Here is a 23,415-nt window from a genome sequence, read left to right as displayed (position 1 = left end):
AGCGGTAGGTGCTGGAGTTAAAGTTTCAATGCTGTGCTTCGTGGCTGTATAGGTGTTGCATTCACTTAGCCTAATTGAGTATTAAGTGTTCTTGGAGGGCTCTTAAGAACTGACTTATGTGCTGAGCCATGTCCTCTTAGAGTGAACTGAATGAAATTGCTACCCTTTGTGATTCAATCAGCTGATCATGAGGTGAAAATAGACGAGATAGACAACACGCCTTGTGCAGGTAATTAAATATGTACTTATGCATTAGAGCGTAATTGTTGTGTTGCTTTTTTTCTCCTTGCAGCTACAACCTGGAGAGTGGCATCTGGAGCACGGTTCCCGTCAGCGGTGGCCCCGCGCCAAGATACGGCCACTCACTCGCTGCCTACCAGGTAAACACACACAGCTCACACACACTCAACCTCTCTGGGTGAAGTAGAATTTTAAAATACCACAACTGCCTGTAGGAGGGAAGCAGAATTAGATGTGGTGAGAGAGAGAAAAATAAAGTTTTGCTCATACAGAGAGGAAACCGCAGCGTTCAAAGGGAATTTTTAGTTCGGGATTATCTTCAAATGACTACATGTCTTTAGAAACAAAGCTTACACACATGTTTCTCATAGATCCATGAAAACATTTAATATTCTCAGTGTGCAATCTCTCTTTAACTCGACAGTAAGTAGATGAAGGAATTTCACAAACTGGCTTGAAAAGGAACATGGTTTGACACGCTCAAACCTTCCGTTCGCTTTTATCCAAACATTCCCCTCTCTTTTCTTCAGGATGACATCTACATGTTCGGGGGGAAGCTGGAGTCGGGTTTGGCGAACGTGACGGAAGAGCTGTGGGTGTTCAACATACCCAGCCGGACCTGGCAGAGGAGAACTCCTGCGGGCGGCGCACAGACTCAGATTTACGCCGTGGAGGGTCACTCAGCCCACTGCATGCTGCTAGACGAGGGCGAGGCCATCATGCTGGTCATCTTTGGCTACTCCCCCATCTACAGCTACATCAGCAACGTCCAGGAGTACAACCTGAGTGAGTCACACAGCTTCAAGTAACTGTTTGTTCCTCATTCTATCCTCCCATGACGTTTGGTACATTGTAGGCGTAAGACGTGGTATTTAATTACAGTGAAAACAGACACTCCAGTCATCCTTAATTGGCAATAATATGAATATCCCCTGCTAATCAGAGGCAATGTTTGACAGAGCTTGTTTTTCTGATGTTGTTTTGATCATATTGAGCTCAATTGTACACCCACTGCAGTCAAGCTGAGTCTGGTAATGGTTTAAAATGTCAAACACTTTAAGAGTGCTTTGGAATTGAAAACCTGCCAGAAAGAAACACTTGTCAACTTACAGTAAACTCCACATTTCACAAATGTAATTGTTGGATACAAGAAGCTTAGAAGCACTGTAGCCTATTTGTCTGTTGTGACAATTTGTCAAATTTAAGAATCCCAAACCTAAAAGATCATTTGAAGTGCACAAAACCAACTGAGGCAAACCATTCATTCCCATCTGTTTTTTTTTGTCTGCCCCAAAAATACCAAGATGTTAAGGGTGAAGAGCCCATCTGTCTCTAAATGACTCATCATTTGATCCCTACCCTTTTTTAATTAATTTTTTAAATACATTTATTGGGTTTTCACAGGGTAACACAATCAAGAAGGAGCATGACACCAACGTACCCCCTTTTTTCCCACTTAAAATAATAAAAAGTATAAATAAATAAATGAGGTAAAAGGATAATAATAATAATAATAATAATAATAATAATAATAATAATAATAATAATAATAACAATAATAATAAATAAATTAGTAAATAAATCCCAAAAATGAATAAATAATTTAAAGGACATTTCAAAGACAGCACACCCTTTTTTAATCTGGAATTAAATTCTTCCTCTGTTTTTAGGGTCCAACACGTGGGTAGTAACTGAGACTCAAGGTGCCGTTCCCCAGGGAGGTTACGGCCACAGCAGCACGTTCGACAGTGCCAGTGGCAGCGTGTATGTCCACGGAGGCTACAAGGCACTTCCTGCCAACAAATATGGTCTTGTTGATGACCTCTACCGCTACGACGCCAACACGCGGACATGGTAAATCAACGAATACTCATTATGCAGACATGTCTGTGACGCTGTCCGTTACACGTTTTCTTGTCACACTTGCCCTTGACACACTTGTCGTGCATATGTTCCAGGTTCATTCTGAGAGAGAGCGGCTTTCCGCGGTACCTGCACTCGGCTGTGCTCCTCAGCGGCACCCTGCTCTTCTTCGGCGGCAACACACACAATGACACATCGCTCAGCAACGGGGCCAAGTGTTTCTCTGCGGACTTCCTAGCCTACGACATTGGTAGGACTCTCATTCCTCACCGGAGTTTGAATGCTGTCCTCCGGGGGTGTTTTCAGCAGCTTGAATAATGTGTGTTGTCTCTGGTCTTGGGTGTCTGCAGGAAATGTACTGTCTTCATGTTAAAAGCGCAAATAAAATGGTCTCTAATATATTGTTTTCCTCAGCTTGTGATGAGTGGAGGGTCCTGCCTAAACCAGACCTGCACAGGGACGTCAACCGCTTCGGTCACTCTGCTGTGGTCAGCAACGGGTGAGTCTCACATTTTGAGTTTGAACTAAAACACACCGGACAGATGCCACCAACAATCTACCATCCCAACATCCCTTCAAAGGTCCCTGTCCTTTATTTATTTTGATTTTGTTGCACTTTCTACCGAGTGATTTGTCCCTTCTGGAACAATATATAGATAGATAGATAGATAGAATCGGAGGATGAAACCCTCTTTATTTGTCACACACATGCACACAGCAGAGCACACACAGTGAAATTAGTCCTCTGCATTTAACCCATCCTAGTACTAGGAGCAGTGGGCAGCTATCGTGCAGCGCCCGGGGAGCAATGGGGAGGGGGGATTGGAGGTGTCCGGTGCCTTGCTCAAGGGCACCACAGCAGGGCCTAGGAGGTGAACTGAGACCTCTCCAAGTAGCAGTCCACTTCCATATTTCAAGTCTGTTCGGGGACTTGAACCGGCGACCCAGTCCAAGCCCCTACTGACTGAGCCACTGCTGGACATTGTGGATATTATGTAACCGTTGAGTTTATTTGAATCGTTCCATCAACTCTGTTTTCCATTGCCAGGTCCATGTACGTGTTCGGGGGATTCTCCGGCATGCTGCTCAACGATGTGCTTGTTTACCGACCCCCCAGCTGCCAGGCTTTCCTGGCAGAGGAGGGCTGTGTGAAGGCTGGGCCAGGGGTGCGCTGCATCTGGAGCAGAGGTCGCTGTCTCCCCTGGGAACCGAGCATGGCTAATGGAAGCGTCATTCCTGCCCCGTTCTGCCACCCTAAAGCCGGTGAGAGAGATATTTCCTCTTTTCTTTTTTTCAAATAATTAATATTTCCCAGCCTATCTGCTTTCCCAGCTTTTTCCTTTACAGTGACTACACGGGAATGAAGTTGTCACCTGTTCCTAAGGATTTGTATTATGGTTTAACTTTGGACAGTACTAATAATAGACTTAACCTTTCAGTGCTTTAACAGGATGTTCCTCTTTATGAGTAACAACAAGTTAATGCCATCTGAGTCACGAAGTGTACTTTCCTATTTCTAAGGATATAGTGTTATTTTTACTTCAAAATGAATCATATCAGGAAATTGACCTCCTCCACATTTCCACTCATTGCTGCTCTCTGTGGCCCCCCCTCCCTTTCAGTCACCGTGGACGAGCGGTGCTACCGGTTCTCAGACTGCGCCAGCTGTACAGCCAACACCAACGGGTGCCAGTGGTGTGACGACAAGAAGTGCCTCTCTGCCTCCAGCAACTGCACCTCTGTGAGTGGTCCAACAGGGGGCGTAAGAGCACCACTGGTCCTCTTAAACACCACACTGAGATGTTTGTGCATCATCACTGTTCAAATCAAATGATAAACAGGGTTTAACTTAGTGCCTTTGTTTAAGAAGAGTGCATACATTTTCCCTTTGGTCAGCATTATGCTAATTTTAGTTGAATCAATTTCATCATAGGACAACAATACCTATATTTTCAAGGTGCTAAAGATATTTACTCACATGTACAAACCTTGCTCTTAAATTCAAAGCTTCCTCTCTTGTCCTGTAGAATGTGAGGAACTTCACTGAGTGTCCGGTGCGGAACGAGCAGGTGTGCAGCAAGCTGGCCAACTGCAAGAGCTGCTCGGTGAATCTCAACTGTCAGTGGGACCAAAATCAGTCGGAGTGTCACGCTTTGCCTGGTAAGATAGACTCTGGGCCCCCCGAGCACATTTCCATACGCACAAAACACACACCGTCGCATTTGAAGGTTTTGGATTAAGTTCTCACACATCCACGAGAACAGGAGCTTTCTGGTTTTGTTTCTTTGTAGTTAACACTTAATAACACAAAGTAGTCACTTGAGGATGTTGGGTTTACTGTAACAAATGGCTCCACTGATATTCAGACCTAAACTGATTTAAAACTTCCACCAAAGAGGTTATGTTTCCGTCTGGGATGGATTTCTGCAAAACTATCGATCTGATTTTCATGAAACTTGGTGGAAAGGTGTAACATGGGCAAATGAAAAACCTTTTAGATTTTAAAAGCAATTCTCCTTTTATTTGGCAAACACACAACCCTCCCCGGGCGCTGCACGGTAGCTGCCCACTGCTCCTAGTACTGGGTTAAATGCATAGGACCAATTTCACTGTGTGTGCTCTGCTGTGTGCATGTTTGTGACAATAAGAGGGTTTCATCCTCCGACTCTTCTTCTAAAACAAGGGACCATGTGTCTTTTATAATCCATCCTGATAATACGCCCTCTTCTCTCCAGGCATTACCCTCTCTCTCTCAGAAATGTGAAATGGACAGAAAAGAAAAGTCTCTCGCTTTACAAACACCACTTAGTCACCATACATCACTTACTTCAGTTCCTGAGGTGTTTTTCTGATTTAAGAAGCTTCCAGCCCATCAAATTCTGACAGAACTTTAGCTTTTGTATGTTTTTGTTTTGAAAGTCTCTCACCGTCTCCCTGCTTCAGCACCAACCGTTTCCTTAACTGTTACTTCACCATATTTGAATGATGACCTCTGTTGCTCATGGACAGGTTGTTTGCAGGTTAGGGTGGTAGCAGACACACACACTGCTGGCAGGAGGGTGATTGAGAAAACAGTCTCCTGCAGGACCCCGAGGCACGGCCTTGGCAGCGGTGTGCGCTTTTTGAATGCCCTTCTTGTTCAATATAATTCTTATGTGCGCATTTGACTTTTAACACATCATCTGGTATTTGCAGAAAATGACTGTCTTCATCCTGATGTTGTTTATCAGGTCTGTCAGGTTATTTAGTTTTTTCCAAACAACCTCTACTCCCCCTCCCAAATGTTAAAAACTGACTGAATCTAAAGAATTCTTGCTGTCACTTTATCCAGTTTGTGAAGCCTTGTCGCCAAAGGGCTTGTTGCTGCGGAGGGAGTGGATGCGTGTGTTTGTGTGTTTATTTTCAATGCCTGAAAGGATATCTCAATCTCTGGAGGCAGGATCTGCACACACAAAAACAGAGATGTGCATCCGCATACACTCGTACGTCTAAGTGTGCACCCACCACATTTTTATGACAAGCACTAATTAACAGACAATTTGGCATCCAGACATCACTACATCTCTCTAAGGCAAATAAGTGCAGATTACACTACTGCTAAAGCTGCGAAATCCACACACACTCTCTTGGTCCCACATTTTCAAATCCCCTGTGGTTTGGAAGAAGGCAGACATCCTGCAATCTGGTTTCATGATAAGGTCTTGTGCCTGTTTTTCAGTATTTAATGATTTAAATCAATCATAAAGCAACTTTTACCTCTGGTTCACACACTGCTCTTACGGCCCGTTCACACGGTTCTGTTGCGTTGACGCTTGACGCACCTTCCCATTCACTTTGAATGGGGTGACGACAAGCGTTGCCGAACTGCAATGTGGTTCCGTTGCTTCGCTTTGGCTCCGTTGCTCGCGGTGAAAGTTGAGAAAAGTTCAACTTTTCAAGCGTCGACAGAAGCGCCAGCCAATCAAACCCGCGTATGCAAATATGCCAGCACAAGTGCTAGCCAATCAAACCGCGTGTATGTGTGTCCGGGGCGGGAGATTAATTTGATTGGTTTTAGGTTGCGTTAACCCGAAGCGCCAGACACTCCCACCGGCAAGCGGCAATGGAACGGAACCGTGTGTACGCTATGTTATAGCATCACTCGTAAATACATGGTCTACAAAAAAAGCCCTAACACACCTTTCGCTAAACCTGCTTAGCCCCAAATGGCAAAGTTAGTGACTAGTTTGGGAGAATTGTTTTTTTCGTAATGTATTTTTTTATTGACATTGACAGTAAACAATTACAGTGTTTTTTGAAGACAGTTATTGTACACCGTAAGTTTGTCTGTCCGAAATGCCTTTTTCTTTTTTTACATAAAGATACAAATAAAAACAGTAAGAAGTACGAATAATACGAACCTTGGGGAGTGATCAGGGCTTTACAGTAAAATCACATGTTTGTAAAAATAAAATCTGGCCTATTTACGAAATCAGCCCACTTTCTCCATCGTGACACAAATACTTCCCAATTTGTGATTGACAGATGATATATCCTCTCCATTTTGTAATTGTCCATTGTAATATCCGTCCATGTGTTTAAAGTTGGGCTATCTGGTGATAACCACTTGTTGGGGAGCATTCTGGAGCATTTGGGGACTAAAGAGCCAACTATTTCCCTCAGTACTTGGTAGGGACCAAAACAGAGGTAAAAAAGAGGGAATTTTGTACATGTATATGGTATACAGTAATGCCAGGTGGCCAGAAACATGACTCTACATACGTGTAATTGTTCCTCTGTAACTGTTGGATGTGTTAATAAGGCAAAAAGTTTTACAGAATAAAAGTCTATGATATGTCAATGTTGTGTTCACCGCTTTTGTCTGTTGCCCCCTAGTGGACACAAAAATGTTTCAGGTTTAATGTTTGATATTTTTCTTGAAAATTGTCTCAGCCCATGGCTCACGTATCTCCTCCTCATTATTTTTCGCAGCCCAGCAATGCAGCGAGGGATGGAGCCAAGTGGGGGAGGCCTGTCTGCGGATCAACTCCAGCCGGGAGAGTTACGACAACGCCCAACACTACTGCAAGAACCTGAACGGAAACATCGCCTCGCTCACCACTTCCAAACAAGTGGACTTTGTCCTCGAGGAGCTGAAGAAGCTCCAGCAACACGACAAGGTGAATATACAGTGTGTTGTTCATGCCTGCAGTAAATAATGTACATCAAATTCAGTCTGAATCATTTTAGGATCCATCTAAGGTTGGGTTTGTCGCTTAAAGCCTTATATTTATTTGACAGTAGAGACATGGAGTGACTCTCTGCTCTGTTGATTAGTTGTGCATTCTGTTTTGATTTTCTCCCGATCAGTTCTGAGTTTCTGCCTGATTGCGTTCCTGCTTTTAGCTTGTGTAATTTGTGTCTTTCAACCATTTTTCATCAAACTGTTTTCCTCTCGGCACTGCCAGAAACAGTATGGTTTGTGTTTCACAACTACAATTACACAACAATGCTAGGCTTTAGCTTCCTGGGATTCTGCAAGCTGATGAATCTGACTTTGGATAATCAAAACCTCACCAGTCTTTGTTTTGCTTTGTTTGAATTGTTTTATCCTTTGTAACACCGTCACAGTTTCTTCTTCCTGCCTTTTATATAACAAACCAGGACAGCAATGATGAACAGCAAGACATTTCACTGTGAAAAGAGTGTTCCTGCACAGTCATTTTCCATTATAAAGTACATTTTGAGTTGTATAATCAATAAGCACAAATACATCAGTACCTTAATGCAAATCTGTGATGCAAATATAAATGTGTTTGTCTTTTTATAGCATTAAACATGGTCTAGTTATTCATTTCATAGCTACTAACCTCCAAATTCTTTAGACCTATACCGTGTGACAGTATATTGACCTTGAGATGTCTGTTCTGCCCATGTTTACCGTTTTGCTGATAAAATATAACTCCTAAATAAGGATTTGTTTATAGAATGTCCTGATCATAATTTAAGCCTCTTCATCTTTAATGGAAACGATGCTTTTGGGCAAACACTTGCTCTCCTCATCTTACCACAGCTTCACACCGCCCGGCACAAGAAGAAAATTGTGAAGTCTACTGATGATTTGAATTTGGTCATGCCTGCTGTATTCATGAGAACATCATTTGTTGTCAGTCTGCAGGTTTAGACACACATGTTTGTTCCGAACAGAGCCTTGACATCTCATTCCCTCGTCATTTCCCATTACATTACAAGTTGAATCCTGAAGGCAAATAAGAAATGATATGTGTGAAATTATTTTCAGTAGACTTTTTAATGGCATTTCTGATTCCCAGGTGTGAATGCAGGAGATATTTATTCTCTAAACAGGATGGTCAAGCAGAAACAGAGGCGGGGTTTTTTATCTTTCATTCGCACATCTGGTTGCCTGGGTTTTTTAGTATTTCGCCGTGTCTCCACAGCGGCTCTCTCCCTGGGTGGGCCTGAGAAAAATCAACGTGTCGTACTGGGGCTGGGAGGACACGTCCCCCTTCACTAACAGCAGCCTGCGATGGCTGCCCGGAGAGCCCAGTGACTCCGGATTCTGTGCCTACCTGGAGGAGACTCAGGTGTCCGGCCTGAGAGCCAATCCCTGCACTGCCACCGCCCACGGCCTCATCTGTGAAAAAGCTACCGGTAAGACACGCAAATATTTCAATAATATGTACTCAGTTTGTAATATAACACCAACATCGTATTTATATATTATTTCCTAATATTTATTGTACTGTACAATATTCAAATTTGCATTCGGCTTGATCTCAATCTAATTTATATATATTTTGCTTGCAACCTTCTTGCACCGTTACGTCAAATCCTCCTTTTTTATTGCGCTGTTTTATGTTTTATGTTGAGTATATTGTATTCTGCATTATTGAAGGAGCTTGGGATTTCCGTTGCCGCATGGAAATGAGCTTTGATGTATTCTGGCATAAAGCCTCTCTTCTCTCTTTGAGTATTTGTATGCATGGTTCTCTTTCAAAAACAACACTGAGCTTTTGTGCATACGACTATAAAGCCTTTGAATCTTTCGGAAAAAGAGTCTTAGTCATGTTTTTTCTTCTGTCTTGTGCTTTGCTCTCCAGGAAACCCCAACCAGAGCACCCGTCCGGCCTGTAAGAAGCCGTGCTCGCTGCACACCAGCTGTGCTAACTGCACCAGCCAGGCCATGGAGTGTATGTGGTGCGGCAATGCACAGCGCTGTGTGGACTCCACCGCCTACGTCATCTCTTTCCCCTACGGCCAGTGTCTGGAGTGGCAGACTGGAGACTGTGTGGGTAAGTGTCTTTTACGGAACTTAATCTAAATGAGGTGTCTTTAAAGCCCAGAGTCCAGCATTAAGGTGCAATAAGCTTCACCAGATTGGCTTCTGTACGCAGTCGATATTCATCACTGCCAGAACGGAGGTTAAGGGAGGAAAACAGCTCAAAGCGGGAGGTGTGTGTATGTGATTTCCTGTGATTGGTTTTGGAGGCCTTTTTGTTTTGCTTTGCTGTGTAATGGCCAATTACTCTCACAGATCCTCGCCCCACTGTTAGATTTCCCTGTTGTCCATGCTGCAGAAGGGATCTTTACTATTAGCTGACTTCAAGTGGTTTAAGGACAGTTTTAAAGAAGCTTACAAATAAGATCACACTGTGACTGAAAACGGCTGCAGATACAGTATTTTTAATATGAATGTTATTGTAGTTTTCGGAGAAGAACTAGGGAATACATTTACCCGGGGTAACAACTAAGGTGCAATTTTGTCGAGCCCTGCGCTGCAAAATGCTAATTGGCCAAAGCCCTTTTTTAATGAACAGTAATGAGCATCAGAATGAAAGTGCTCTCTTTTCATGCCTTAATTAAACAAACCTTTCAAAGATGAATTATGACGGAGACTCTAGATATATATAGATGGAAAATACTTAGAAACTTTAAGACGAACATGTCCATGTCAGTTAATCGTGGGTTAGGAAAGAAAAGGGAAACAAAAATAAAAGAAAGGCAGAAATCTGTCAATATTTAACAATTTGAAGCCATTTGACTAAATATTCTGTACATCTTTTAATAAGTACATACTATTTATATAAAGACAGTAATGGGGATAACAAAATATTAACAAAACTGAATTTAACCTCTTAATTCTTTATTAAACCCATATTATAAGGAGCTATACACTCTAGACAAACAATTAACACAAAAAGGGATTACTCATCAGGGTTGGATAGATGGAGTAACAGGCTTAGATTCAAACATGGAACAACAAAACACATCTGCTCCTTTTGCTTGGTATTCTTTATTTTTGATCATGTACAAAAGTCAAATTGAATAAGTGTTGGACACATTCAGGGGTAATCTGTTCACAGTATTTCCCCGTCACTTTGGTAAGTTGTTTAGAGGGTTCCCTCTCCTGAAGGTCGAGGCGGTGCTGCCGTGTGATGTATGAATTATAGCCTTGGTTGTGTCGGATTGTAAAAACATCTCTGACCGGTATAGCGAGTAACAAATTTAGGGAGCTGAAAGTGTGCGGCCGCCAATTCATTCGCGTCAGATGGTGTTAGGTAACCCCGAGACGTTTCTGAACATGGTGGGTATTTGTCTTGAGGAATGTGTCCCTTTCGGCGTGAAGGACAGGGAAGGGTATACATGTTCTCGGTTGTTGTTATTCTCTTTCAGCTTTCTCTGTCTGACTTTGCTCCTTCACATTAAGAGTTTCAATCAACACTTAAGTATTGAATTACCTCCCCTACTTTACTTCTTTGCTCCTCATTTTCAGTGCATCGAGAGGCTTTATGCTGATCAGACTGAATACATGCACTTAAAAACTCAACCTGGGATAAAACGCCCTGTAGTATCACAACGAGTGCTGACTGTGAGAAATGCGCTTTTCCTCAGAAAAAAGGCTAATTTTGCAGATTTGACATCGCACAGGAAGTTATTTGTAAGTTCCTAATAGTTGTTGGTTAGTTGCTTTTGTATGGGCAGGGACTCTTTTTAAGGTCTAGTGATTTCTACCTGTCAGGTAAGCAGTGATCAAAAAACCAGGTTAGCATCAGCTTAGAAATATTCCAGACCAAACACATCAACATCTCATCTCTGCTATAAACACACCCTCTGGTCATCAACATAGAGTGCGTCTCCTTGAACTGCATTTACTTTAGTCAGATTTTGAATATGCAAGGTCAAGTTGACTTCCCTTTTTTTCCAGCATATTCCTTGATCCTGTGATTTGATCTTTAATATTAGGACTGGTCTGTGTTGTGTTCTCCAACATCAACTTCAATGTAGGGTACTTTGTAGGTGACTGGGTGTATAGTAGTTGAGCTGAACTTTATTCATTGTTTTGAGTATTATTTTAAGCAATAAAAGCAAACATTTAAAGGCCTGCTGTTTTTCAAATCTGGGTTACTGCTTTTTGTAACATCGTTTGTGAGAAGCTATTTTTTAATGATACCTTTTTTAGGAAAAATAATGAATAGATGAATAAAACAGAGTAAATATGCAGATTGTTTCTTTCTCAGAAACCATAAGTTGCACCCAAAGCCTTCTTTTTATAGTTTATTAGAATTTTCTCAATAGCAAAAGATGCCATTTAGACATTTCTGGCAAATAATCATTCTGCATCTCTGCCATTAAAATGTTCACAATGCTCAGGTACTATGGATATTAGATTTTTACATATTTGAAGAGACACTGGTTTAAATGCAAAACACAACTGTTATAAAAGAGGAACCATTTTCTTAATTTGAAGAGAGCAGTACATAGAGTAAAAGCAGTAAAACGACCGTCATAGAAGGTGTTCAATTATTTCCATATAAAACTACAAGTCTACTCCAAAAAGACAGATAGTGAAATGGTGAGGTTTCATTTTGAATAGTCTCACCTCAAAAGTATCATCAAACGAGTTACATTTGTGTACATTTTAAAATACGCGTGAACGCTTCCTTATATAAATGAAGTCTTCACAGGGTTGTCAGGACAATCTAAGGAGTACAAGCTTTATTTGTTCTGGGGAAAGCTGTTAACAATCTACGCTTTGCCGTACAGACCCAGTCATAATCATCATCCAATTCATGTAACAGCTCCAGGCGTCAAGATTTAGTTTGCTCATGTTCACACATATTGATTGATCTGTGGAAATGCACGTGGGAAATGTCGATTTTGTTTTAACGGGAGATTTCGTATGCGATCATGCCTTTGTGTTATAGCAAGACAAAAGTCCTCATCCAGCTGCTCCTCTTCCCAGACGGTGTGTTAGTAAGAAAATCTGCCACTTGCATCATGTCGTCAAAACACACTTAAATGGCCTACTTTGTACTGATTGTTCTGCCGTTGTCATGGTTTCACATCCATTAGCAGAATCGCTGTAGATTTGTTTGACATAAACTGAGATAAAAGCACTCAAATGTTTGTCTCCTTTAAAATAGAAGTGGCATTTCTCCCCACCCTGAAGAGTCTGTCTGGCAGGCAAGTGGCGGCGCTGAAACTTGTCAAGCAATTAAGTGGCCTGAAAGTCCGTCTCCAAACTGACAAAACAGCGAGGTGCCACTTCGCACGTCACATTTAATCCTTTTATTGAACTTTGCTCAAGCTACAAACTTTTTTTCTCTGGCCATGGCTTTTTAGACACGTTTTTCTATCTCCTGCTATGTCTTCCCCCCCCCCCCCCCCCCCCCTCTATCAACTGTTAAATGTTCATCTTTTGTCTTCTTACGTGCTCTCAAACCTGACAGCTCGCTAGATAACCAGCATGTGTTTTCAGTGCAAAATTCTCCTTAATCTGTATATCCTGTTCAAGGCTAAGACATGACTGAATTTGTTTGTTTTAAAAGTCTGAAATCCAAGCAAATAAAACCTGGAACCACGTTGGACCTTTTTGTTACAATTTGTATTCTGCTGTTTTTTTCAAGGTGACTACCCTGAGTGTTACAATGAAATGGACAAATGGAGCTTACAAATCAATATAGAACACAGAATGACGTCTCTCACAAACCAAGATAAACAAGCAAAACATTTTGGGTGCAAATCACTTTAAAAGCAGACAACAAAGACCTTTTCAACATATCACAAGTGTCTCACCCCCGTCCCTCCCCTTCAGCCCAGAACTGCTCCGGCCTGCGGACATGTTCCCAATGTTTGGAGCAGCCTGAGTGCGGATGGTGCGGAGACCCCAGTAGCACGGGGAAGGGCCTGTGCACGGAGGGCTCTTACCGAGGGCCGCTGAAGAGACCGGCGAAGCAGGGACAGCAGGTCCAGCCCACGGACATGATCCTGGAGCCGGGCATCTGCCCCAAAGACAGAGGCTTCGAGTGGGCCTTCATCCACTGCCCCGGTAAGTGACCCGCTTCCTGTCCGTCTTACTGAAATTACAGATCATGTGTCATAAGTTCCTCTTCTTCAGTGGTTGTTCTTATAAAGGATTCTTGTTACAACTCCCCTATGCAACTTATCCCTCCCCACTGACTTCATGCAACCTTATGCTAGTGCGGCATTTAATGCTGTCATCAAACCCAAGTCCATACAACCACGTCATGTCATGATACGCTCAGAAGTTGTAATTTGAGAATATGAGGTGCTCACTGGTAACATCTAAAGGGGTTTGGTGATTTTCTGATTAAAGTTTTAAGCCTTTAGGTCTGAGGCTGGCTGTCTTAATATTCTTTTTCATTCTCAAAGTTGTAATTATTTGAATCAGTTTTTTCTGTGGGTGAAAAATCAATACCAACAAGGTTAGTCTACAAATCAGTCTTGCATAGAATAACACTTATTATTTTGATGTAGTACTTTCATTGGTATTTCCAATTGGACACACAGTTCATTAAAAGTTGCTGCCATTTAAAAACACATCTGATTAAATAGTAATTATTATGACATGGCAGACACAAGCTACTGACTGCTCTAATGGGTTTGTCGCATTTCCAGGAAGCAATAACAACAACAACACAACAACAACAACAACCCTAGGTGTAAGTTCTGTTGGGATGGTGCCAAAATCCTAACTGACTATTAGTTACAGGGCACGAAAAGATTGTGTTACACAAAAGACTCAAAATTGACTCCGTAAAACACGGTCCTTAGGGACTCGCAGGCACATGGAGATTGCGACTGCGAGCATGTAGGCAGAAATGACTCCTTTATTTGTACATAATCATTAAAAAAAATGGCTAGTTCCACCTTGTGTTAGCTTGTTCCCTATCCCCAAGCGTTAAAAAATACAGCTGTAATATTAATGAGTTGTTTTATGTGTTAACATCTGGAATTTCATGTTTGCTTTTCTTAAATATGTAGTTTAACACGCAGAAAGTCAATACCCGCTCTCTGTTTCTTTCTCAGCGTGCCAGTGCAACGGCCACAGCACTTGTGTGAACGGCAGTGTGTGTGAACAGTGCCGTAACCTCACCACCGGTCCTCACTGCCAGACCTGCATGCCTGGTTACCATGGAGACCCGACCAATGGCGGCAAATGCCAGGGTGAGTGCCGCATCGCCACATAAATGAGCCATTCTGCAAACGGGAGACTTAAAGGATTTACTCGTTATCACTTTGGTGAAGCAGTCAACTGACGTGGTTTAACTCCAACCGCCTTTAATCTTTTTCTCAATCATCTGCATATATTACATTTTTAGTTAACAGTCAACATTAAGATTAAGCAAACACAAATTAAATTCTCTGTTTAATTATATTTGGACTGCACCTGCTGTGTGTAAATGGTGATTAAACTCTGAGAGGAATCTTAGCTACTTATTGAATTCTAATCGGTGCGTGATAAACATGCAGTAATACAGCATCCCAACCAACAGAGGGCACTGTTGTGTGGATCAAAATTGGGGACAGTTTGTCTGTCCTGTTTGATTAATGGGAATATTACTCCATATGTTGGTTTGATTAAGTGTTAACAGAAAAAACAACCAAAGGAAAAACAGACATCTGGACTCTGTTGGTTAATTATTGCCGTAGTACCTCAGCGAAAACTTCTCCATGACGACGGTGAAATGTCAAGATTAACTGTGATTTTCTGACATTAGGGTGAGATGTGGTACACTGAAGGTCACATCCCCTAAATCCATGCTTTGTTGCAAGAAGAATTCGTCATGTATCTCCCTTTCGGATGTTAGGTTGAACACATAGAAACACACATACAGATGTTTTGATATCATAAAGGCCTGATACATATTCCAAAACATCTGCACATATTTCATTTTAGGTTATGTTACTCAGGTTTCTCTCTCTTGATATAAAACTTATGTTTGTTAAACTGCTCATGATGCGGATTTATTATCTGTGTCTCCTGCTCATTGCTGATTAAATTGCATGGCAGCCCATAATTTATACAGCGTTCTTGTTTTTGGGACATAACGTCGCTGAATTTAACTCGGGAATGGGTGTAAACATTAGGCTGCATCATAGGAACGCGCATTTAACTAAAGATAAAAATGATGGGTGTCACTTAATACATCTGAGATTGAAAGGTAGAGATTCCTTTTCGAGAGGAGACTTACCCACGCTTTTTCCTCATGAGACATGAAAAGCATTCCTGAGAAATTACAAGGAGGGTATTGTTTGAATTGACTGTGAGCGACACACGCTGAAACACCTCGGAGCTTCATGGTCTCAGATACCATCTGCTAATGCACAGACTATAGCTGGAACCTGTAAAGGGAAACTACACAGGTGAGCATCTGTGAAGGGAATATTTTCTCCTACTTTCAGAGCCCGAGGACTATCATTACCGCATGCAAATTGATCCATGTTTTAATGTGTCGGGGGATCCATTGCATATTTAAGATTTGTTTTATGCACAGTGGGCATTTAGCGAACACCGCTAATCACAGTACAACGAAATCCCTGTATGACCAGCTGTCAATAACAACAAGTGTTGGACAAACTGCTAAAACACTTTTTTTCCAACAGTTAAAAGCAGTGCTGTCACCTCAAATATTATGTACCTTCATGGGAGATGCATAAGAAGCACTATGTCCGCTGACCCTTGGGGTCACCCTTCTCGGTCAACTGAAAGGAATGTGTTTTTTTTGTCCTGCAAATGCAAAACCTGAAAGGCTGCCACAGTAGAAGCACTTAAGGAGCCAATTCACACGTCTATTGCTGCATTGTTTATATTCCACACACACACAAACAAACTGCCCCGCGGGTATCATGATGTCCTATCTAGGGGGGGGCATATTTTCTCCGTCACATCTCAGATCTTTGGAGTTGAGGCAATCTTTTGGGAAATATACTTGTTTACCATCTTACAAAGATCAATGTCAATTCCATCTCTGCGTGTTCAGTACAGCAGTAGATATTCAAGTAGCCTAGCTTAGCACAAAGACTGCAAACAATGGGAAACTGCTAGCATTGAGCTTGAGAGTGAGGGGTAAACAACAGTTATTGCACAGGTTGGGGAGATTGTGTGCTTTATTGTGCCTTCAGGAGATCCTGACCTCAAAGCGTTAAACTGATGTCAGAGCTGCGGGAACCGAAAACATTCAGTTTATCATCTTTTTTTTGTTGTTTGATACTGATATTCCTTCTTTCTTCCCCCTCTCTCCTCCTCCATCCTTTCAGCCTGCAAGTGTAATGGTCATGCAAACGTGTGCCAGGTGTTAACTGGCAAGTGCTTCTGCACCACCAAGGGCATCAAAGGCGACCAGTGCCAGCTGTGAGTACACATGTTTACACACACACACACACACACACACACACACACGGGGGAAAAAATATCCTTGTTACATTTTCCAGCAAGTATAACCTTTTTCTATTTCCACACAAGGTTATGGTTTCGGATCACCATGTGTTTTCAAAAGGTCAGACCAGTGATGTCAAATATAATAAAAACTGTTATTGCTTCAACAGAAATGTACTGACTTAAGGTAATGTCAATCATACGAGAGTCCACCAGGCCTGTAATCAGTTGGGATAGAGCCATGACGAGGGGTATTTTAAAGGTAGCCATCTTGACAAGTGAGACAGACACTCATGGGAGGCTGTTTGTGATACTTTTACTTAAACAAACCTGAATATTGGTTGTCTTTAAGTAGAATATATGCACAGTAATCAATCAAAAATGATATAACATGGCAATAATACCAATTACAATACATCATAATGGAAGATAGAGAGTTGGGGGAGTTTCTTTTTCTGGTGGGAATTCCGCACTTAATCACCTTCTGGTAAGAATTGAACATATCTACAAGTTTAAACCGAAGTTGTGTTATTTAATAAAGACTTTAAAGAATTTAACAGATCCCTCTATTTCCAGCTGGACAAATATAGTCCTGCACCGCCAATTAGTACAAGGATCTGGGCCCGTTACAGCAGAAAAGCAATCTCTTCATAGAGAAACGGGAACATGAAAGGGAAGGTCTCAGCCAATCAAATTCACTTTTACAGGATGTTGAAGATAGGTGGCTAGACGAGGTAACAATGCATACATGGTGATTATCTCTCATTACATCCACATGTTTATTCCAGCTTGATAACATTTAGAAGTTACATGTAGATTTAAACTTTGAAAGAATCAACCCAAGGCCAATTAAATACGACGCATGATACATTTCCACGATACCTTTCTCTCTACCAAAAATGTTTCAAGGTGTATCTGTCAGTTCAATTCTGAATTTGTTGTCATAGCAATTCATTTTTTCAGTGATGGAGAGCTGTCATAAGGAAGTCAGAGCCACACAAAAACCATGTATACACATTAAATGAAAATTAAGTTGATTTGTTTTTGAACCCTGAATCTCTGTTTTACTTGTATAATGGGATTTATAGCCTGTGGGGTCACAGTTCATGAGCATTGATTTCTGATCACTTAAAGCACCCCTTCCTCCCGATGTGGGATGTCGTGGTATTAAAAAAACCAAACAGAAAAACCATCCGTTGGCGTTATTGGCCTCCAGCACAATTTCTGCTGATGCGGTGGATTCCCCTGGTGTGGGAGGACCATCTCCACTTAGCCGTCTGCTTTCCCAGTTGTAAGCAGAATGGACTGATGTTTTTAATACCACTAATGCAGTAAGAGATACAGAGGGGTCACTGGGAATGCACACACACACTCGCACACCATGCCCCTCAGCTTCCCCTCTCTCTCTCTATCTGTCTCAAAAACACATCCTCAAAAACACTTCAGGAAGTCACCCCCCCTGTGTTCAGATTGTGTCATCTCTACGTGTTTGCTACACATTTCACACCATATTTAAATACGTCTGAAGCCCACTTCATAGAAAACATTGAAAGTTTAGTCACATTTTGGACATGCCGTTCTGATCCTCACAGTTTAGTCAGCAAAAGTCACAGTAGTCATGACGCTCTTAAAGTCACCATTACGAGTTCTCTTACAGACCAACAAAAGTTCTGTTAATATTCAGCAAAAAACACAGTGTGTGTTTATTCTTAAAGTCTAACATGCATCTCCTTCCTCACTTCTCAAGTTTAGTTTGGTATATTTTAAATTTTGGATTGTTTCAGCTATTTTTACCAGCTAGTCTTCCTCAGTCAAACAAGAAACGCATCCCTCTATCACAAACTTCACATGGTACATTTAACCTTTTTTTTAATAATCAGTTTACATAATGTTTACTTAAACTTGAAAGTCAATCAAAATACATTTTCATGAGCAGTGCTGGCAACCTGATTATACATCTCGCCAACACTGTTCAAACTGTGAAGCCGTTTTTATCCCATGGGAAAATATGTTTACTGCCTGCACATGTTCGTGTCTCAAGTGGAAAAAACATTGCACATAATTAGTACACATTAGAGGCATCATGCTCTGTATGTAAATAGCATTTTTGCATTAGAATGTGTACAGAAGAAGGTTGGAAAATGTAGACTTGCATAATCTGCAGCTTTTCACATGTAGATTTTACATTTTTACACCATGATTATAGATACAAACTGAAGCAAGCAAAGCCATACTAAGGTTTCATGAATGTACCGTTCTTAACACTCGGCATCTGACAATATATATTTTTACTCATAGAATATTCTGTTGCACAGGGATGTAAACCAGTTACGACTTTAAAATCAGGAGAATATTTTTCATAGGAGCAAAGAAAACTGAAACCTGACACTTATTCTAAGTGCTGACAACCGACACAGAAAGTGCGTTACCTATAAAGACTTAAAATGTATCAACAAACTTCATTTCTTCAATGATGCAATTGGGATTACGTCAATTTGGTGGACTAATATTCACAACATAAAAGAAAAAAAACATTTAAGTGGGAAAACACCAGAAGTGTTTAGAGGCTGTCGGAGAGTGAGACCTCTTCAAAACCCTCAATTCTTCTCTGTTGACGCTGACAGCGAATACATGACACTTTGCGCAAATAACAAAGTGTCACATTAAGTCCTGCTACCAGATGGAACGCAGTGCAGTACAATGCAGAGCCACTCTCAGGATAGCAGGTGGCTAACATGCCACAAACGAGCCAGTTTCTAGCCAATGAAATCAGAGCGGCGTATCAGAACAGGCCATGCAGCAGCAGGCCGATCATCATCAGCCACTTAAAGGGCGGATGTGCCCATACAGCTCTGGAGATAGTTATGAGAAAGGTTCCTGTAGCCCCTTACTGATTATCAGCTTCAAATTTAGCCAGCAACATAAACCGCCAGAATATGCTGCTAATTCAGTCCCACTTATAGACTAATTAGATTATCAACCGCTGTCTCAGTTGTATCCTCCATCTCAAATCAAAATGCGTTTTTCCAATTGAAACACGTCAGAGTGAACACCTTTTTATAGTTCATGTTTAATCTAATTCGTGTTGACCAACAGTTAGCTGTTCCCCGTAATGTAATTTCTGGTATCTCATTACATGCAATCATTTTCTCCCCAACCTCCTGTCAGCCACTCACCTTCACCCTCCCTAGCAGTAACCCCTTAAACAAAGACCTCCACACACGGGTAGTCTGTCTTTTCCCGCAATGCACACACACATGCTCGTTTTCACACATGCATGCACCGCAACCGCCGACGCCATTAGGACCTCGGAGTAATGGCTGCAGTAATGAAGTGAAGGGTGCATCGGTGCAGAATAAAATTGTTTTTGAAAACAATTGATGAGGCCCACACTGCGTTTCAGTGATGAGTCAAACAACAGTGGTTAGGGAGACATTTCTTATTATAGAGCTTGTTTGGAAGCAGACATTATTCAGGATTCCTCTCGTGCTGGATGTAGGGAGCTGAGAGTGGACATGTGTGCTCCCTCCAGCCTTTGTGAAGGACATTGTATATGTTCATAGCACATTTTCTCACTTTGTTTATGTGTGTGAGTGTGTGTGTGTTGCCTGTTAAATCCCAGTGTGTGCACAGGCGCAGACAAAGGTTCCAAGTTGAGTGTAGATCAAATTAAGATACAGCGGAGGGAGGATTGCCTCAAGTTCCGATGTGTGCACGCATGCATGCAGGTGTAGATTAAATTAAGATACAGTGTAGGGGAGTTGCATTATACACTCCAAGATGAGCATGTGGGTGTGTGTGAGTGTGTTTTCTTGCCATCTGCAAATGCCATGCAGCTGAAACGCCCGAGCAGCCATGTTCTGTACGGTTCAAAAGCCCGCGGTGTCCTCCGTCCTTTGTACCGTGGTGAAAGAGCACTCTACCCTCTCCCAGCTTATTTAATATTAACAGTGAGAGCGTCGGCGCTGACTCCTCCTCCTCCTGGTGTCCTGACCCCCATTAGATCCTCCAGAGCACCTATGCTTGTCGTTCAGTACATTCACTTGGATCAAGATCAGTTAATATTATGTCAGTAATCAGTAGCTCCAATATAGAAGAAGGAGCCCTTAATCGTCCCACAGACGGGATATTTATTTAACCGGTGAGCTTCTGGTTCCCAAGCCAAGTCCATACAGACTTTGCCACCATATAACTACTCTGAGCATAGCCGTATATACAATATGATATGAGCGTTAGCAATATGAACAATTTATAATAATCACAAATCAAAATCAGAATTGGAAATCCTTTATTTGTCCCACAGCAGGGGAAATGTACTTTGTCATAGTATTATTTGACATAATACTCCATAATAACCAAAGATAAATAAAGAGGTAAGCACACATTGTTTAAAATATAGATATAGAGTACACATTCATGTTAAAAAATGAAGTAGCTGCATTATGGAAGAGGAATGGAACATGTAAAAATATTAACGTTGCAGCCACAAAAAGTGAATATAGCAAATAGTATTGTTATTACTCAGCAGTTCCAGTCTGAAGAAGGAAAGAGGCCACTGTTAGAATCAAAATTAAAGCTAGGTTGCAACCTTCTCTAATCTATTTCCTGCCTGTATTGCTCCCTAGTCTTATTTAAGGAGTCAAAATAAGTCCCTCATGTGACTGACTTTTTTGCACCATGTCGTAGACATTGACTCCAGCTGTCTCATGAATCCAAATTTCTCCAAAACAACCGATGTTGCTTTATTTTTAGAGGCAGAGTCATTCGGCATAACATCACTCTCTGCCACCTCCTCCTCCTCCTCCTCCTCCTCCTCCTCCTCCTCCTCAGCAGCGTTCCTGTCTCTCAGCTGGTTTTGCCCCCCCCCCCCTTAGCTCGCTGGGTGTTTTCTCTGACTCCTCGACACCGCTTCACATTTTAACAACTCTAATTGGTCGTCTGTGAGATAAAAATCAACTGTGAAAAGAAATCAGCGTGAGATATGTTTGAATGTCATTCCCACTTGCAGTTGTAGATCTTCTAACAGCAGAGGGGTGACACAGTAGTTCAGAGTGAATTGTAGACAGGTACAGATACAGACACAAAGCGAAGGGATGCATTAAAATGGAGATAAAGGAGCCTGTAATCCAATGAGCATTGCCATACGTTTTCTCCTCATTACAGGCCTCTTGGAAGCCATGATCCCGATGAAACCCTCTGTGGCATCACTACCTCTAAAAACCCAGAGAAAATTGATTCACCCAAAAAAATCCCAGTTTTGGATCAGTAAATGAACTCTTACAACCTATTTTTAATAAATGTACATAAAAAACTTCGACAGGGCCGTAAGAATTGTATTAACTCTATAGAAAGGTATAGAGATTGCTTCCTAAATAATAAACGAATCAGTTAGTGTTTGGGCCGGCCATTTGTGTGGACAGTGGAGATGTTTTGAGGCTTTATAAATTAACATTGTTTGTCAAGTAACAACAACGGATCGGAGGCAAATAGAACCGAGTAATTGTCCAATTTTCACACCATGTTTAGCCCTGGGTGATGACCCTCATTAGCTGGAGACGACATTCATTTGCTCTGGGCTTACAGTCATTTCACACTCGCTACAAACACAAACCATGGGTTAAGCACAGGGTAATTAAGTGCTTTTTTTTTTTGGAAATGACTACTTTTTGTTTGCGTCGGCGTCTGTTTCTGCGTCGACTGCGTTGTCATCAGAATTTGAAAAAAAGTATTTCTTGCTTCATTGAGTCTATAAATGGGAAGTTAAACTGTATATTTATTCCCTGGTGAAGGCCATTTAAAACCCGTATTACTCAGGCTTAATGTAAAAATGAATGCACCTTACACTATAATTTGTTGTAAGTAGTTTTGTGTTTATTAAAAAAAAGAAGACAAGTATACATAGGACAAACTGAACAAAATGCACTCTTTCAGTGGAGGAAAGACATATTATTGTACTCAAAATGCCTCAGCCAACCTAATGTCTACATCAATATCTGCAATATCTTCGAGGTTCCTGATGAAGAGCTTTGGTCAGTGCAGTTCTTAAGAGCTGCCAGAAAATATCTAGTGACAAAATCCATTCTTGATGAGGAGTTATTTAACTTTTTTAAACACTATTACAGTAGTTTATGTTGGTGTTTAGGTCTTGTTTTTGTTCTATTTCAGGTTGCACTTTACTAAACGTATTAAATATGATGTTATAGTCCCGATTAAGAGATATTCTGTACCTTAGCTGCTGTGTATATTACTCCATTGATCTCCAAATACATTGCTATGAATGGAGGGGAGAATCAAAAGTAATTCATTTTGCAATCCAAGGCAAACAAACCATGTGCTGTGAGCATTGTGAAGATGTTCACCCTGAATCCTGGGTGCATAAACATGAGTCTGAAACCAAGTCAAACTCTAATAGGACGTTTGCATTCCCCGCTTACTAGCTTTAATCACTTATCTGATACTTTAAGAGGATTCACCTTGATTCTTGGAGTTTGTTTCTTTTACTTTCACATCTCAATTTGGTGCTATACAACTCAAATAAACAAGTAGAAATGTATTTACATAAACTGTGCTTTTTGCTCCAAGGCCATTACATTTAGTATGACTTTAAGGTGCTTCCCTCTGTGCTCTCGGAT

At 41.4% G+C, this 23,415-nt stretch overlaps 1 protein-coding gene across 1 annotated transcript in view; it reads left to right on the top strand.

Annotated features, from left to right (window-relative positions):
- atrnl1b (attractin-like 1b) overlaps positions 1-23,415 on the top strand; it is a 61,772-nt gene that overhangs the window by 8,111 nt on the left and 30,246 nt on the right. Inside the window, exons 7-20 of the mRNA XM_063893593.1 lie at positions 293-380; positions 771-1,026; positions 1,911-2,094; positions 2,199-2,353; positions 2,518-2,602; positions 3,152-3,366; positions 3,726-3,844; positions 4,131-4,263; positions 7,075-7,262; positions 8,541-8,754; positions 9,204-9,395; positions 13,199-13,432; positions 14,434-14,571; positions 16,666-16,759. Coding sequence (XP_063749663.1) covers positions 293-380; positions 771-1,026; positions 1,911-2,094; positions 2,199-2,353; positions 2,518-2,602; positions 3,152-3,366; positions 3,726-3,844; positions 4,131-4,263; positions 7,075-7,262; positions 8,541-8,754; positions 9,204-9,395; positions 13,199-13,432; positions 14,434-14,571; positions 16,666-16,759 — 2,295 coding nt within the window. The remainder of the gene's footprint in view (positions 1-292; positions 381-770; positions 1,027-1,910; positions 2,095-2,198; positions 2,354-2,517; positions 2,603-3,151; positions 3,367-3,725; positions 3,845-4,130; positions 4,264-7,074; positions 7,263-8,540; positions 8,755-9,203; positions 9,396-13,198; positions 13,433-14,433; positions 14,572-16,665; positions 16,760-23,415) is intronic.

The sequence above is a fragment of the Eleginops maclovinus genome, chromosome 10 (assembly GCF_036324505.1).
Source record: "Eleginops maclovinus isolate JMC-PN-2008 ecotype Puerto Natales chromosome 10, JC_Emac_rtc_rv5, whole genome shotgun sequence".
Lineage (NCBI taxonomy): Eukaryota > Metazoa > Chordata > Actinopteri > Perciformes > Eleginopidae > Eleginops > Eleginops maclovinus.
This window is presented reverse-complemented; position numbering and strand designations above follow the sequence as displayed.